The sequence below is a fragment of the Patagioenas fasciata genome, chromosome 11 (genome assembly GCF_037038585.1).
Source record: "Patagioenas fasciata isolate bPatFas1 chromosome 11, bPatFas1.hap1, whole genome shotgun sequence".
NCBI classification, from domain to species: Eukaryota; Metazoa; Chordata; class Aves; order Columbiformes; family Columbidae; genus Patagioenas; species Patagioenas fasciata.
Genome location: NC_092530.1, coordinates 21,388,337 through 21,404,496, shown reverse-complemented (window position 1 = coordinate 21,404,496; position 16,160 = coordinate 21,388,337). Strand labels below are relative to the sequence as shown.

The 16,160-nt window shown below is 42.5% G+C and overlaps 1 protein-coding gene across 5 annotated transcripts in view; it reads right to left on the bottom strand.

Moving 5' to 3' along the window:
• LOC136106199 (integrator complex subunit 6-like) overlaps positions 1-14,914 on the bottom strand; it is a 37,877-nt gene extending 22,963 nt beyond the window's left edge. For 2 of the 5 annotated variants that reach the window (XM_065846386.2, XM_065846387.2), the window contains exons 1-2: positions 14,623-14,914; positions 14,464-14,541 (exon numbers count right to left, since the gene is read on the bottom strand). In XM_065846386.2, the coding sequence (XP_065702458.1) occupies positions 14,464-14,541; positions 14,623-14,733 (189 nt within the window). In that variant the 5' untranslated portion in view covers positions 14,734-14,914. The remainder of the gene's footprint in view (positions 1-14,463; positions 14,542-14,622) is intronic. The other 3 variants (XR_010652108.2, XM_065846385.2, XM_065846384.2) reach the window with 3 other exon arrangements.
• Between the last annotated feature and the right edge of the window lie 1,246 nt (positions 14,915-16,160).

The window sequence follows — 16,160 nt, the reverse complement described above, 5'->3', positions numbered from 1 at the left end:
ATGCATGATGAGTTCAACAAAGCACTTTAAAGTGATTAAATAATAATCCTTCCTAAATTCAAAATACTGCCAACTAATGCTGCTTAGAAAAAAGTACTGCTTTTATGTAGCACTACTTCCATTTGCCAGCAGAAACACTGGGACCAAAAAACCATCAACCAAAAAACAACCAAACTCCCACAACGTTAGCGTGTCAAGCGCATTCAACAAAAAATCTGTATCCTCTACAAGTCAGTAATTATGAAGTCAATACTAAACATTATTTTAGTTGTTTATGAGCCAGTCCCTAACACTGAGAGGAATTCCTCATAATTTTCAATGTTACATTCTTACTTTTATGTGCAGAATTTATTAATAGCAATCTGAGCAGCCTTCACCTTGCCACTATGTTACCAGCTTCTCCTTTGATAATTTATCTGAACAATTTTAGCCTGTATACACCTACCAAAAAACTTTCAAAGATAGTGAGGGAGAAAAAAAATGAAAGTATTATAAGCAAAAAATGTCACCTTGCTTGCTTATGCCAAAACCAGGCAAAACTGCAGTGTCATTGAGGCGTCTGTGTTGACAAGTGCAAGCTTTGGATATCATCCTACAAAACCCTAAGCTTTGGAAGCAGCATCCCACCTTCCAGCTCCTGGCTTCAGCCTTTGCAAGTAAATCATACAAAAAAAAAATAATGTACTTAGTAACATGTTTTTCTGGTGACTTAGTTTTGGGACAAATCCATGCCCTGTTCTATTTCACCATAAAACTATACAAGTATTTCAGCTGCTTCAAGAAGCAAGTAAGGTCACAATAGGTTATTTTGGTGGTAGACAGGCCCAGATGATCTAGAATTCAGACAAATGCCAAGGTGAAAAACCTAGTGGAGAAGAGAAGGTCTTATTTACACCAACCGGAACTAACTGAAGATCAAAAGGAACAGAGTTGAGCAGCAAAAGAAAAACTCGTTCAGAATCAGCAGCTTAAAAAGACCTTCAAGACTTAGGAGAAGCAACAGAAGGACATTCCAGTTGCAACAGGCCAGAAAGAAAATCTTATAAAATGCTTTGCTGGAGGAAAAAAAGTACCTTTATCACACAGAAGACAGAAATATCAAAGTACAAGTAAAACATTACCAAGTTTTGAATATGTGTAGCACATACGTGCTGTAATCTCAGCTACACTGGCCTGTCATGTTTACTGTATTAGTGGTTTTTTTAGGCAGTATGGTTGCATTCGATTATTTTTAGCCCCATTTAGTAAGCCTACAGGGGCAGACCTGGAGACCAGGCATTGGAGCACAACAATTCCAGCTCCAAAGCAATCCCTCCCCATCTCAGCAGCCCCATGAAATCCAGGGAGCTGGTGCTTCTGAGGCTGCAAGTCTTCATCTTCAGTGCTTCTACAGGCCGTGCCAAAAGACAGAACTGGAGAGTCTATTGTTCACTGGATTGCTTTCAGATCTGACTCAAAAATTATAACATAACTAAAAATAATCTTCCAAGTAAAAAGACCCGTTTGCAATCTAGTACAGCAATCACAACAGTCTGCCTTAGAGTAAGCACTCAATATTTATTTAAACATACAGATTTTTAGAGTTCTGCTAATGTTTCCCTAGAAAGAAGAATTGGATGTTTAGATATTACAACTTGTTTGAAGTATTTAAGTTTCTCAATAATTCAAGCTATCATTAAATGCATCCACCTTAGGAAAACAGAGACTACTTCAGGATAACATGCCTATGGCATATTGGGTTGTCAGTGACATCCATTTGGAAAAAATAAGGTAAGAAAAAAATCCAGCTGTTGAAATCTGAAACCGTTCCTGCTGTGGAATTTACAAGTACTGTCTGAAGACAGTGAAAACAGAGCATTTTGACTTCCAAATCATCAGAATGGTTAATTTTTAAGCTACTTTTCTGTTCACTGGTAACTGTACATGTCATCACCACTCAAACCTGTTCATGCCTGTATGAGAACAGAGCAGATATTTCTTTTGAACACCCCATAGTGCCAGAGATTGCTTCTCAAATACCAAAATACCTTCACCTCTTTGTCATCTCCTGAACGCAGCCCCAGCATTTCCCAGTGGATTCTGCAGCACGGAATACCCTCCCCTGTAACCGAGAGCTTCCCTGCAACTCTGGAACAGAAATTCTCACAGAGAGACCAATGTTGGTCAACCCGGTTTTGCCACAACAAGACCTATCAAAGGGGGAGAGCAGAAAAGGTCCTGGTACCACATTCCCTAATGCTGCTTCTCAGTACAGAAGGGTCAATGTCTACACTACCCACACCCCCAGTTTTTATTTGATGTTCAGGGATGTACTACCTAAAAAGTACAGTAGAAGAAGGGTACTGACTATGCTATAAACATTGTGTATATTTTTATTTAACATTTAAAAGTCCTAAAATAAGTCAACACCACACAACCTACATCACCCCCTAATTTCATCCTCACACGGGTTTCTCTGCACTGAGCAAATGGGGCAGAAAGAACAGTTCTAACAGACGCTTACAGACATTGACTCCCTTCCAAACTCTCATGAATGCCATTTTTGAGGCAAAAGAGCTCTCAGGTTCTATCTGTACCTTGGCAGCAGAATAACTCCTCTCTCATTTCAGTACCTGTGTGCTCTTGTTACTTTTATGCAACATCCTAGTCCTGTCACTGCACAATATCAAAAAGCCCTTAGTAAAGAAACTCACAAGATCAATTATTTTCTGTTCTTGGCACAGGAGAGCGTCACAACACCCACCTCTTGGATACGAGATTAGCATCCCTCCAGCACAGAATGATACTGGCACACAGGCCTGAAATCAGCTTATCATCAGGGCAGAGTTGAACACAATGAGCCAGCATGGATCCAAGCTCTGCTGGTCTGGACCTGGAGGAGCAGCGAGTGCTGCTGGAGATACATCAGCACATCCTCCTGCTCTCAGGCAAAGCTCATGGGGAGAGGAGGAAGGTTTGATGGGACCAAGCCAGCTGTGTGCAATTGCTATCACAGTGTTAGGCTCTCCAGCAGGCAGCAGATCATTTATTGTTTTGATTCCTCACTCTTCCAGTCTCCCCTTGCCTTAAATAAGGGTTTGAAACACAGCTGCTACCCCTTATCCTTTGCTGTAAGAAAGTAAGATTCTAGGGCAAGGATGGATGGGAAGACAAATACATCTCGGTTAACAAGCCAGGGGATCCTGTCTTTAGCTTTTTACATGTAAATCTGGTTTTGCAAAGCAGAACAGGGAACAGAGTTTCAGGGTAAAACTTAGACATGATGTTACTGCAGGCACAGGAGAAGCAAGGCCAGGTTGCTCAAGCAGGTATATGTCGCTGCTTACCAAGACCAGCCTAACAAAAACCCACCTTCTTAGTTCTCATCTGAGGAATATTTTAATGGATAGTAAATGCACAGGTTTAAGCTACTTCCTCAATAAGCCCAGAGCATTCAAGTACAGTGAAGACACTGCAAGAGCATCACTTGGTCCTCCTCATATTAGAGAAAGCGGGCAGCAGGTTAGTGTTTTAAGGATAAAGTGTTGTGAATAGTGAGCCAATTGTTTCTTCCTGTCAAGTTATTTCTGTTGGTTTTGTAGGACAGTCAAACCAAAACCTAGTAGTCAAGTACTTCTTTAAATCCAGAGTGTACTTTTATAAACTTTATTTTTTTAAAGAACATTTGAACAAGTCCCAGTCAAATAAAAATAGAAGTTTCATATAGGTAAAACATCTCAGAGAACAACAGAGAAGCATAAACTGCTCTAATACCTCTTTAGGAAAAAATACATCTTCAGGAAAAAAAGAGACATTGGAGTAGATGATTCCTTTAACCCCACTCAGCTGAGACATCTTCACACCAGATTTTTTTACTAGAAACTATCACTGCTTGGCCTCCATCTCCATCCATTTCCAGGCACCACCATTCTTCCCTTCTCTCCAGCTCTGGGCAGACTATGCACTTTGATGAAAACCACAGTCTCTCTTCCTCTCACTCAAATTATTTTTTCCTACACAACTGGAAACAGCTTTAGTGCAAGGAAGAACACATCATGTGGTTCATTGTTCTTTTAAGATTACTTCAACATTAAACAAGATCTAGAAATGCTTTTCCATCAAGAAGAATTCAAGATGTTTATAGAAGAACAACTCGTATTAATATTTAAGCATAGTATCCATGGAAAACACTAGTAGAGAGGTTCTTAGGCTCCAGTTACAAAATGAGTACTGGGGCTCTCTGTTAATGTGGGCATTTAGCAGCACCTTCAGCTGTTAGACATGTCAGAGATGCTCAAAGCTGAAACTATTCTTGGAATCAAGGGATAATAATAATGCCAAGAAAAAATTAAAAAGCCTACACTACCTTTCATTTATTACCTGCTGCTCCTGCTTTAATTCATCTCTGGATTTAGGTTTTTGGTCAACAATATTTCACGTGTTTTGACAGTTACACTCACTACACTTTTTGCTGCACAAGGATGAGAAGACTACACATGAACAAAGGGAAGCATAAAAACCAGAGAGATCATAGTATTACCTTGTTTAAAAAAACACTGTTATTTAAATAAAGGAACATTATCCAATTAAAAATGGAGTGTTTCTGAAAAACACTCGATAAGCTAGAATATTTCAGCACAGAGTTGAACTAGACTTGCATTTCACACAATAGCTTAATGGAGAGGGAACACAGATGTAATCATACTATTTGCAGCTCTAGTACAGTAAGCTAAACAAGAGGCTATGTGCTTCTGTTCAGCAGCATAGCAGTCATTTTAGAAATACCATTATAGGTGCATTTAAAACAAACACTGTAGAGAGGGCAACAGCTGAAACACTGAGGTTTCAATCAGAAATCTACATTTACTCATAGCGCCCGTTGCCCTTCCAGACCACCAAACACACCTTCAATGCCAATCAGCCCCCAGCTCTGTCCTCCTGGCTCTTCCTGCCCAAAGCACAGCTGGAAAAGTCACAAGGAATCAAGGGATTAGCTAAAAGGTTGCAGAGTGTGTTATCAGTCCTTCAAGGGATTCTTCATGGCACCTCTTTGGAAATCAAGTGGAAGAAAATTACTGATGATCCTCTAGGTTGACAACACAGCACGATGCTAATTTTGAAAACTGTCACGTTCCTCCCCGCCCCTTCCAACAGCACATCACTGAACTAGTGCAGCACACCAGAGCGCTACATGTATTGCAAGTTTACTTTGAGTCTCAGGAAGGGAACAAATCTAGATGAGGTCTTCTAATCAACAACTCTCTTCACATCTGAAAGAATATCCATGGGATTGCTGGGGAAAACAGAATATTTTAGATCGCAAATTAATATACTTACTGAAGGAAGATAAATTGAGAAACCTCAACTAACTAGTCTAGCAAATGATGTTAACTTCAAGTCTCATTAAAAAGTAGTTTTTGCAGTAATTTTTATTTTAGAGGAGAGCAAGTCTCAGCTTTCCTCTCGAGCCCTGCGATTCAAAGTAGCCACCTCAGGTCCAGCTCTCTGTCTCGCAGCACCTTTCACCCTGCCTGGTGTCCCGCTGAGGACCACGGTGCCCAGCGGGTCACTCCCAGCCCGCGCCCTCAGGACGCCTGGCAGCAGCTAAAGGCACCAAGTGTTCTGCCTCAACAGATGCGCATTTTCCCACAACGCAGAGTTGAACTTTCCCCCCCATAAAAACCTACTAGCTCTACCACTAACGTGCTATGAAGACCAATACTAATGCATTATTCTCACTAATAAGCAGAGCATAGCAACACCAGCTTAACCATGCCGTAGATCTGTTTTCAGTCAAATTAGTTGTTCAGCAACATCCATCTTATGAAGATTTGTAGGTTTTTTTAATACTATTTTTACATTTTTAAAAGCATCTTTGAAAAGACAGTCAAATCAACAATCATTTTGCTCTTCAAAAAGCAAGATCAAGGAGTTCTGAAGCATCTGCTTGGTAGCCTAGAACAACATTTAACATATCTAGTGCTGCTTTTCCTGGAGTGCTTGCCTAAGAGCCCAAGCAAAAGAATCACAGTAACTGGGTAAAATGTGAGATTGGCCCTTTAGTTAGAAAATAATACAGGGCAGGGATGGTGGGGGGAGTGGAAGAATCTTATCTGGTAATAAGTAGTTCAAGTTTCAGATATATTTGTAAATGCCAGATCTTACACCAAAAGAAAACTTGTCTTTCAAACACTATGCAGAGTGAATACACAGATCAATACAAGCCTATGGGCAGAGATTCTGATCTGCACGATAATTGAGTCTCATTACAAGAATGTACTTTTTCACTTTAACCCTAGAACATGCAGCTTACAGCTGAAGTAGATTACTACACAACTACTTTATGACTATTCCAAAATTAGCAAGAAAGATGCAAAGCAAAAGATTCCTTTAAATTACTACATGTTATACTTTTTCTGGAGACGGGGGGGATAGAAGCACAAAGAGTTATCTATTGAGTGGCACACTGCAAGGATAAAGTTTAAGGAGGAAGAACAAATTCCAAGACTCGAAATGTACAAAATTGAATTACTTAAATAACAATCTGCGTTTAAAATTCAGAACAGCAGCAATTGTTCTTTCCACTGATGCTTTGTAGCCTACATTATTAAACAAAATCAGTGGTAGAAACATTCAAAACATAGAAAGTGAAGAAGAGAATCACTAAAGACTGGAGACATCCAGAATCTTCTCATAGGGCCCTCAGACTCACAAGGCTCCCCCCACAAGACAAGTCACACGGTACAGAAATTACTCTTTCCCCCATTTTATTCCAGCTGTCTGAAATACGAAAACACGGCAGAAGAGAGCAGTAGGTTTTGTCTTTTCTTGTTCACAATAGGTTCAGAACATCATTCTTGCACCATTGCTGCAAACCACAGTTCTTTCCAACAAGCTTTTTTAAAATATATACAAAGGTGAATTGTAGAAACGTCTGCAACCTTAAGTACCATTTTCTATTGTTACAGTGTGAGAGAATCAGCATTTAATAACACATTAGGTTTTCTTTAAGTCTAAAAAGAACAAATGCCTATTTTCAAGATATCACAGCAGTATTTTGTGCACATTTTTAGCCACACCACAAAGCCAGGTTACAAGGTTCTTCTGTAAGTATAAACAAAAAAGAAGTATTTTTAAAAACCCCACATGTGAAACTCCAATACTAACAGTACAAAAGGGGAGAAAGCAGCCGATAAAGATTACACGTGGCAGGAACCACCAACCTCACAAAGCCCCTTTTGCTCACAGACCTCACAACAAAAGCACAACTAGAGAGATCCAACTCAACTGTCTGATCACACATTTTGGGCTTCTATTTTTAAAATAAAAGTGACCTTTGCACTGAGGATGAGCTAAGCCTCTTACTGCAAACATATCTACTTTTGTCTAGTTTATCCTGTAGTCTTAAGGGCTTACATCTTTGAACGTGTCCAAGATCAAATAAAGAACCAAATAAAAAGAGGAAAAAATAAATTGCTACAGTGGCTATGAACAACAGATTTTGGTTTCTATTCAAAGCATCTGGCATCTCCTCAATAGTAACCCACTTCAGATGAAAAAGCAAGCTTTCAGTTTGCAAATTCCTGTAGAAAGAGAACTGGTTAAAATATTTTCATTAAGAATTAACCTAGCTACAGAGACTCTCCCCTCCTGTGAAAGCAGGTAGCAGCTGAAAGCACAAGTTCAAGTATTTAACTCACTTCCAAAAGTAATGATAAAAATGACAGCCAAGCAGAGTTCAGTCCATCAGATCTACCAAGTAGTTATTTCTGAATTGCCCTTCCATTTAAAATCAATCCCTTTCAAAAACTTAATCACCTCCTTCTTGCACGAATTTGAACGTTTACAAGAGACCTCAATTTCAGAATGGACCAACCTATTTTATAAAACTTAATCACATTGATTATTACTGCTTTGGGTTGTTTTGTGGTTTGTTGTTGCTTTTGTTTTGTTTTTTAAGGCAACAGTACATTACTATGCACAAAGTTCTTTAGTATAGTGCTTTCTCCTTGACACATCTGTTCCTGCAAAAGATGTTCACTACAGATCACAAAAGGCACACAGCAAGAAACAGTCACTCAGACAGGGAGAAAGCAGTAAGAGTAGCATACTTACACACATTTAAAAGTATTTTAACATGCTTTACACTACTCAATGTTGTGTCTTAGGAAAGGAAATGTGCTTTTTAAAGGATACTCTCTATTCAAATCCATTTAGTACCTTTATAAGCTAAAAGGAGCAATGATACGTTATTGCATGCTTGCTACAGAGATGTCAACTGATAATTTGTAAGTTTCTAATAAAATAGATTTTTAGATTTTTAAATTTTTTTTAGATTTTGAGACACACAGAGTGCAGCATAAAAATACAACCCTGCCACTTGCACCAACAAGAACCTTTTAACTGTCTTTGGGCTTACTTGTCTAATTCCAAACGAGATGCATGCATGCACACAGCACACACCCCTCATTCAAAGGCTTAAGTGATAAGGCAGTTAAATAGAAAGAAGCAGGGGATTCTCAAACAATATTACATGGATTTTGCTTTGTCCTCAAAAAGAACGAGACAATCAGGATTGGCATGAGTGCTCCTTAAACAATTCAGCAATTTCTTAAATTCATTGTGTTTAACAGAGGAAGGGCAATTGTTGGCTTTAACCTGCCAGTCACACATGCTCAAAGTCAGCCTTCTGAGAATACACAAATTCCATGACAGGACCCAAAGCAAGCACAGTGGAAGATGTATTCCAAGACCAGAGGAGAGCTCTGCTTAGTACTTCACAGGCAATGGAAGATGTTGGTGTTCAGAAATAAAAATATTGCTATGACTGACTCAAAACGTGTAGGGCGGTAAAATACGAATGGCTATCTCTCTCTGTTAGACACAGAATACAGACGCTGCATATCCCACATACATTTCAGCTAGTTCCTCAGTACTATATTCTGCATTTTTTTTTACCCTTCCAATAATGCTTGGCCAGTAGGTTCAGTAAGTTCGCACATTATTTACAGCATATCTGGAGAGAAAGATAGACCTCTCCCATTTAGCTCAGTTTTCTTTCCCTTTTGCATCCCTCCGATATCAGCTTCCCCCCTGCCCCTGCAGCTGCTATCAGCCTCGAACCAAGCAGTTCTGCCTGCAGACCTCACTACCAACTTTTAAACCTCCAACCATATTTCCAGCTGCTCATATAATACATCTTTTTCCAGAGCACAGGTCAGACCACCAAGTACTTGCATTTGCCAGAAAACGGACCTTTTACATGTATAACTGATGGCTTTTGGTGTCTTCAGGTTCCTGTAAAAGCCTATTCAATTCAAGATTATTCTGTGGATTCGCTGCAAGTTAGCTTCCTAGGTATTCCTCTGGTTTTCTTCCTTGACAAAAGTTAAAATGCAAGCAAATGAGTTTCCCATCACCTCAGGCAGCTTTCCTGAAGATTTGCCTCATACCCAACAGGTTTCACAGCTGGGTTTCTCTTCCTCCCCGCAGCTCAGGGTCAGGAGCTCCCACTGTATTTCTTCCAGAAACAGACAAATAGATCTGACATCTCTGTTTTGCAGCACAACCTTTCCATTTGCCACCCCCCTTTGCAGACTCAGTGGTTCTTGGTTACATTCTACACCAGCACAGCTTCTATGTGAAAGCAGAATTTTAAAATGCAGGCAAAAACTTTTGTGCAATTGAAAAAATAAGGTAGCAAAGACAGTCTCTCTGAGCCTGTCCTCATGAACTCCCAGTTTTGAAGCACTATTTTAGTACAGTTTACGTTATGAACATGTTATTTACAAACAGTGACTACTCTTTGATAGACACTTAGAAGAGCCTTCTATAAATTCCTATTATAGCCACTAAGGTATCCCAATCCAACACAAAAACCAAAGGTCATCAAGCTGAACCCCTTATGAGAATTTCAGGGAAAGATAAGAGGTTGCTCTGAGTCCACCGCCAAGCGTTGCTCCCACACAAGAGCCCTTTAGCACCGAACCATGTTCAGACTAGCAGGGAACAGCAGAACTGGAAGGCATCCTGTCTATCACTCCCAGTTTGCATTTCTCAAACAGTAAAGCATTTCACATACATTGCATGTATTAAGGATTTCAAGCTACTTCTCAGACAGCTACATACATATTTCTACACTCTAATTCAGGGAGTCTATTTTTGTAGAGCAGTCACACCGATTCTTGAATTCAGTATAACACAACAGAGGAAAATACACATTTCAGATTGAGCAGAGTAAACTTAAGTTCTTGTAACCTGATCATTCATGAAGGTCATACTACAGAGGCTCACACGTACATAAAACAAAAGCCATGTTTCTATGACCCTATCACAAATAATATTCCTCAAGCACTTATGAAAGGTCACATCACTGCCAGCAGCCAGACAGCAGCCACAAGGGAATACAGCAGTCCAGTTAATCAATAACTTCACCTAAAACCACCTTTTTTTTTTTTTTGTCTGGGCCTGAATAAATCCACAAGTAGACCACAAACTGCGGAATGTGAGGCTTACCAAAAATCAAGAATGGAAAAGACAAAAAAAAAAAAAAAAAAAAAAAAAAAGAGTTAAACTTTGCCTTTTTTTTTTAAGGCAGAGACTTTGCTATGAGCTCCATGTACAGAGAAATCCAGGTAGGTCTTGCAGAAACCTTCCTCTCTCTTTTCTGCATAACTGCAAAGGAAATGCTTGGGAGAAGGGGACAGGTGAGAGGGCTGCTCCCCTCTCCCCATATTCTTACTCTAGCACCACTGCTTCAGGAAAAAACACATAAAAGCACAAGTCTTGGAGGTACTGCAACACCAGGTCAAAGCACAGATTGGGATGGAGCAAGGCCCAAGTTCTAACAACCTGTTAATATAATGGCTTCAAAACAAAGACATAGCAGGTCAAATGAGAGAGTAAATTCCTTCAATACCTAGATCTAAGCACTAGCGTTTTAATTGTAATAAGACAACTGCCACGTGCTGCTGGTTACAAAGGGGTTTTATACTACAGGTATCATCAGCTTCCCAACTGTGCCAAATACCCCAAATCAGAATGGACTGACTCACTTCAGTGTTGCTAACATGCCACTAACCTGAGACAGACCCACTTGACAGCATCCTATTACAATTTTAATCTAAAAACAGCAGAGGAAAAGCACACTATAAACATAAGCTTGAACATTCTTTCTTCATGAAGTAACATTCTGGTTTTCCCCTCCTAGTCAATAAAATGAGAGTCTGACACAACGTTCAACAGAACTTACAGGTATCGTTCCATCGACCTACACAGGATCACATCATCAGACAACCACAGGTCTATACATTTCATAACATGCTTTTAAGATATTAAATATTTGTCTCTTATTGGAGAATATTTTAGAAGCGAAGAGTTGTAAACAGCTGCATCATAATTATTGTCACAAATCACCAGCTATACATTACGTAAGGAACAGGAGCAAGCAGCTGACAAGGTTCCAAAGGCGTTTTCTGTGGGAGAGGAGCTGAGGTTCCTGCTGTCCCTCTCCCAGGACAGCACCCTGCCTCCTCTTCAGACACATGCCATTGCAGAGCCACACTGGAACTCTGAGATTAAATAATCCCATTTTTAAAAGCAGCACAGAGCTATGAGCAATTAAAAACAGAAGCAACAGGGAGAGGAGCCACACATCTTGTAAATTATTTCAAAAACTATACTGAAGACAGTTCCAAAAACATCATCTCACACAGATTTTAGCAAATAATTTGTGCAATACCAGGATCTTTTCACTTAGCAGAATATCACTGTATGTGTGATGTTTTCTTGAGATATACTCTGTTCATCAACAGTGAACCAGTGCTGTTGATTTTAAAATACTCTAAGGCTACATGTAAACAAATTCTGAAACAAACAAACCAGACGTGCTCATCTCAGTCACCCCTGCTCCAAGCTGAAGTTCCCCTAATGCCTCTACCTCCTGGGTGGTCTCAACTCCACAAGACCATTTACCTGAATTGCTTCACTGGTAATGTTAAGAACTACCTGTGAGATTATAGAATTTAATTAGTGTAAATCAAAGAAAACAAGACAGAGCACCCACTAACCAAAACCTACCACTACTGCGCATACTCAGAAAGCAGACTTGCGAAATACATCTACTTGTAAACTTCTGTTTCTCCTTCTCTAAATGAAAAGATATAAAGTATCTAACTACAGCAGCACTAGCAAAGAAACTACATTTTATTTCTTATACAAGCATGCTTTGTAAGATGTACGGAATCTGGCCTAGACCAGAAAGCTCTCCTGGCATAACTATGGTTGTTAGAAAACACAACAGTGGCATCATAAGTACCAGTAAAAGGTCTTGATAAATGTCTTCAGATGGTAGAAGAATCATGTTGTTGCTGTGATGTTTTCTCTACTCAAGTAAAAGACAGGATGACAGCCTAACCATATTAATTTATGCCATGAATTCTTTATGTAGTAGTTAAACTGAAGTTGTGATCGTAATTATTATAAACATGTATTTATTTGATCTGCAACCTGCTCCTACGTAAGTTACTAAGCTTTGAAAAAATGTTTTAAAATTGTTTAAAGGTCCAATCTAAAAATCAGAATGCTAAAGGTAGAAAAATACATTTCTAAAAACATATATTAGCACATAACATGAAAAATAATACCTTTTTTTTTCTCCCCTTGGCTATTTATTGTATGTCAAACACAACTCAATAGTACGATGGGTATCACACAGTCCCATTTATTTCAATTACTGTTTACTAAAACTGGGAACACATCAGACGCTCATTAGCACATTAGGAGGTACACAAGATGCTCATTAAACATAAGGATCTTCTTCATCAAATCCGACTATATATGTGGCAATAACCTGCAGCATTACCACACAAATCTCCAGCAGGGAAGTAATTTTTTTATTAAATCACCAGTATGTTCACTACTACTGCAGTGGAGAGGTTTCTTCCTCAAACTTAAAAGGTCTACTTGTAAAATACCTGACACACAACTAGGAGGAAAAACATTTAACATAATAAATCTACAGTTAACAGGGGCATAACAAAGCCCTGTTTTTTGCATCCAGCAACAAACACGGATGGGTTTCTGTAACTCAAAAAGGATGGTTTCAATTCACTGAAACAGGACGACTTTTGCCCCTTCTTCCGAGAAAAGAGAAAGGTGCAATAACCAACAAAAATATTGACTCACTAAATCACTGCTCTCATTTCACAAAGCAGGCTGTACTTTTTAGCTATGTAAACATATAGCTGATGAAAGGAGTCAAGATTAACAGCTCTTGATAATTAGGTTTCTTCATTATCAAAGCTGTGAGCAGACAGCATCAGTGAGCACAATTATTTTTACAACTTCTTTTCAAAAAGTTTGTGTTTTGGGATCTAGAGAGGGCTCTTTTTCTCTGGGATGACCAGCAACAAATTTTTATATGAACTTCTTTGGCCTTTATAGTATGGGTCTAAGCCCCAAGAGTTATGATAGCTACTATATTAGTCATTGCAAATACCTTCCTAATCCAGGACTATTCAGGAGGATTCTAATACTCCCATAGCAATGATGTTTTCTGCTGTATTTAAACATTTTCAATTAAATTAGACCTTTCTATCAGCAGGTCGAAGGCTACAGTTTAAGGGACACAGAGCCCCGATTTCTCTTCCTCCTTCCATAACCTCGTGGTGCAGCTGACGTGATAAATGGCATGGTCCTACTTGCATGAACCTTGAAGCACGTGAAAAGAGGGACAAGAAAAGGCAGCCGGGCAGACTTCCACGTCCAGCTCACCACAGCCCTGTATGTAGATGACTACCCAAATCGCAATTACCGGCACCTTCCTCAAAACCTGTGCGGGCTACAGTGCACAGACGGAGAAAGGAGTGGGGGGGAACCCCCAACACCCACACTTGCTGCTGCTTCTTGCCTCGCAGAGGCGGTTAACAGCTCTTGGCACCTCCGTCCCAAAAAACACAGCCGTGCTGGGGGCGGCGGGGAGGCTGCCGGGGACTCCCCTGCCCCCGCTGCCGGACCGGGGTCCCACAGGCGCGGGGAGGGCGCTGCCTCCCGCCCCAACCCCGTGTCCCCGCAGCCCGTCCGAGACACGACCTCCGCTGACGGGGGGTAAAACGGCAGCGAGAGGCGCCGGGACCCTCGCCTCAGGGCTGAGGCCGAGGCGCAGCCCCCGCCGGAGCCACCGCCTCACGAGAGGCGGGCGACCAACGGGCCGGGAGGCGGAGCGCAGCCGGCCGCCCGCCCCCCTCGGCACGCCGGGGCGGTGAATCACGCTCCCGTCCGTCTCCTCCTCCTCCCCCCTCCTCCATCTCAGCAGCGCCCTCAGTCTCTCTCCTCCATACAAAAGCAAAATGTCCGCCATCTTCACAGGCTGCTGCTGCCGCCGCCGGGCCAGACGGGGCTGCGCCGCCACCACGGCAAGGGCGGCCCCGCGGCGTAGCCGGGGCGGCCGCGGGGGGCCCGGGGCGGCCGCAGGGGGGTTATTACCTTGATGCAGTAGGGCGGCTCGTCGAAGGTAACCAGCATGTACCTGTCGCCGCGGCTGGCCGGGTCCCGGGCCCGCAGCTGTGGAAAGAGCGGAGAGAAGCGGCGTGAGCGGGCGAAGGGGGCGGGCGGGGCGGCGGTCCCCCCGGGCCCCGCACTCACCTTCATGAAGATCTCCACAGCGCCCTTGGCGATGTCTAGGTAGCTGGTGCCTAGATACGCCCGCTGGTTCATGGAGGCGGACGTGTCTATGAGGAAGAGGAGGATCGGCATGGTCCAGGCAGAGCCCCGGCCCGCCGGGCACCCTGCGGGGAGGAGGGAGGGTGGGGGAGCGGCTCACTCACTCCCCTGCCCGGCCGCCCGCTCCGGCCGCTGCGGCTGGTTACTGAGCTGCCTGTGTTCGCCGAGACTCAACTTCTCTTCCCTGAGCTTCCACCAGCACCATGTGACCAGCGCGCACGCCATTGGCTGCCAATTATACCCATATTTGCATATTCATGGTGGAGGGGGGGGACGCGGGAGGTGCCGCTGCCGGACCCCTCCGCGCGCGCGCCGCACCTGTCGCCCCGCTCCGCCCCTCCGCGGGGTTCCCCGCCCCTCGGCACAGGGGCCGCCTCACGGTGCCGGTCCCGCCGCTGCAGCCGCTGCCCGCGGCTGAGTCACCACACGGCAGCGGGGCGCGCAGGCGCCCCCAGGCCGAGTCGCTGCCTCACACCTGCCCGCCGCGGCCTACCCTGTCCGCAGCCCGGCCGCAGTACCCGCACGGCCGGAGACGGCCGGGGAGCCCTGGGGGAACTGAGAGGAGCAATAGGCTGGCCCTGGGGAACCGAGCAAAGCAGCTCTGCTAACCCCCCGGCGATACAGTCGTTCCATTTCTGGTCTTCAGAGGTTTCGCTTGAGTACTAAATGCTCAGCCCTGCATGTGCGGTGGTTTTCCAGTCAGGTAACGGCCATTTTCCAACAGCAGAGTGGGGTGCAGGTGTCACATACCATCCCAGCGTGCTCACACGTATATGGGTGAAGGCAGTGTGGCTACAAATTACCTGTGGCAAATGTGAAAACACGTGAAACCCTGCATTAGTTCCTACTGGTGAAGAAAGAAAAAAAGTCTCAGCTTGAAAAGAAGGGATGAAGGTGTCCTGCTCTGAGGAAAAAAACCCAAAGGCTCAGGCCTGGAGCAGCTGTGCTGGGCCATGCACACACAGGCCCCAGCAGCTACTGCCCACTGTAACTGGAGCAGTGCTATGAGACTGGGGAAGTACTTAGTGCTATGTCTGCTCGTAAATGCTTGCTTGCTTCCAGGATCGAGTCCAAAAAACACAAAAGCAGCACTGTCAACATGAATCTTCGTTTTAAAATAATTGTTTAAAGTAACTGATACTATTTTCCAACACTTAAATTCAAAGGCGCTTTTTTGCAGCTTTTTTTGCCTTTCATTTGAACAATAGGCAAAGAGTTGGTTTCAGTTTTCACTGTTTCTGTGAAGCATTTGGACAATACTGTTGTTTCACACCACCACAGGTGAGTTCTAAAATCCCTGTTACAAAGCACTACAAAATATGAATGTTTGTAAAGATATCATTACCCATCTCCATCAAAATATTCCAAGATGTAAATCTATTTAATTCAGGGATGTATTTGTCCCTTTTGTCACAAAAAAAAAAACCCAACAACAACAAAAACACAAACCAACATCTGAA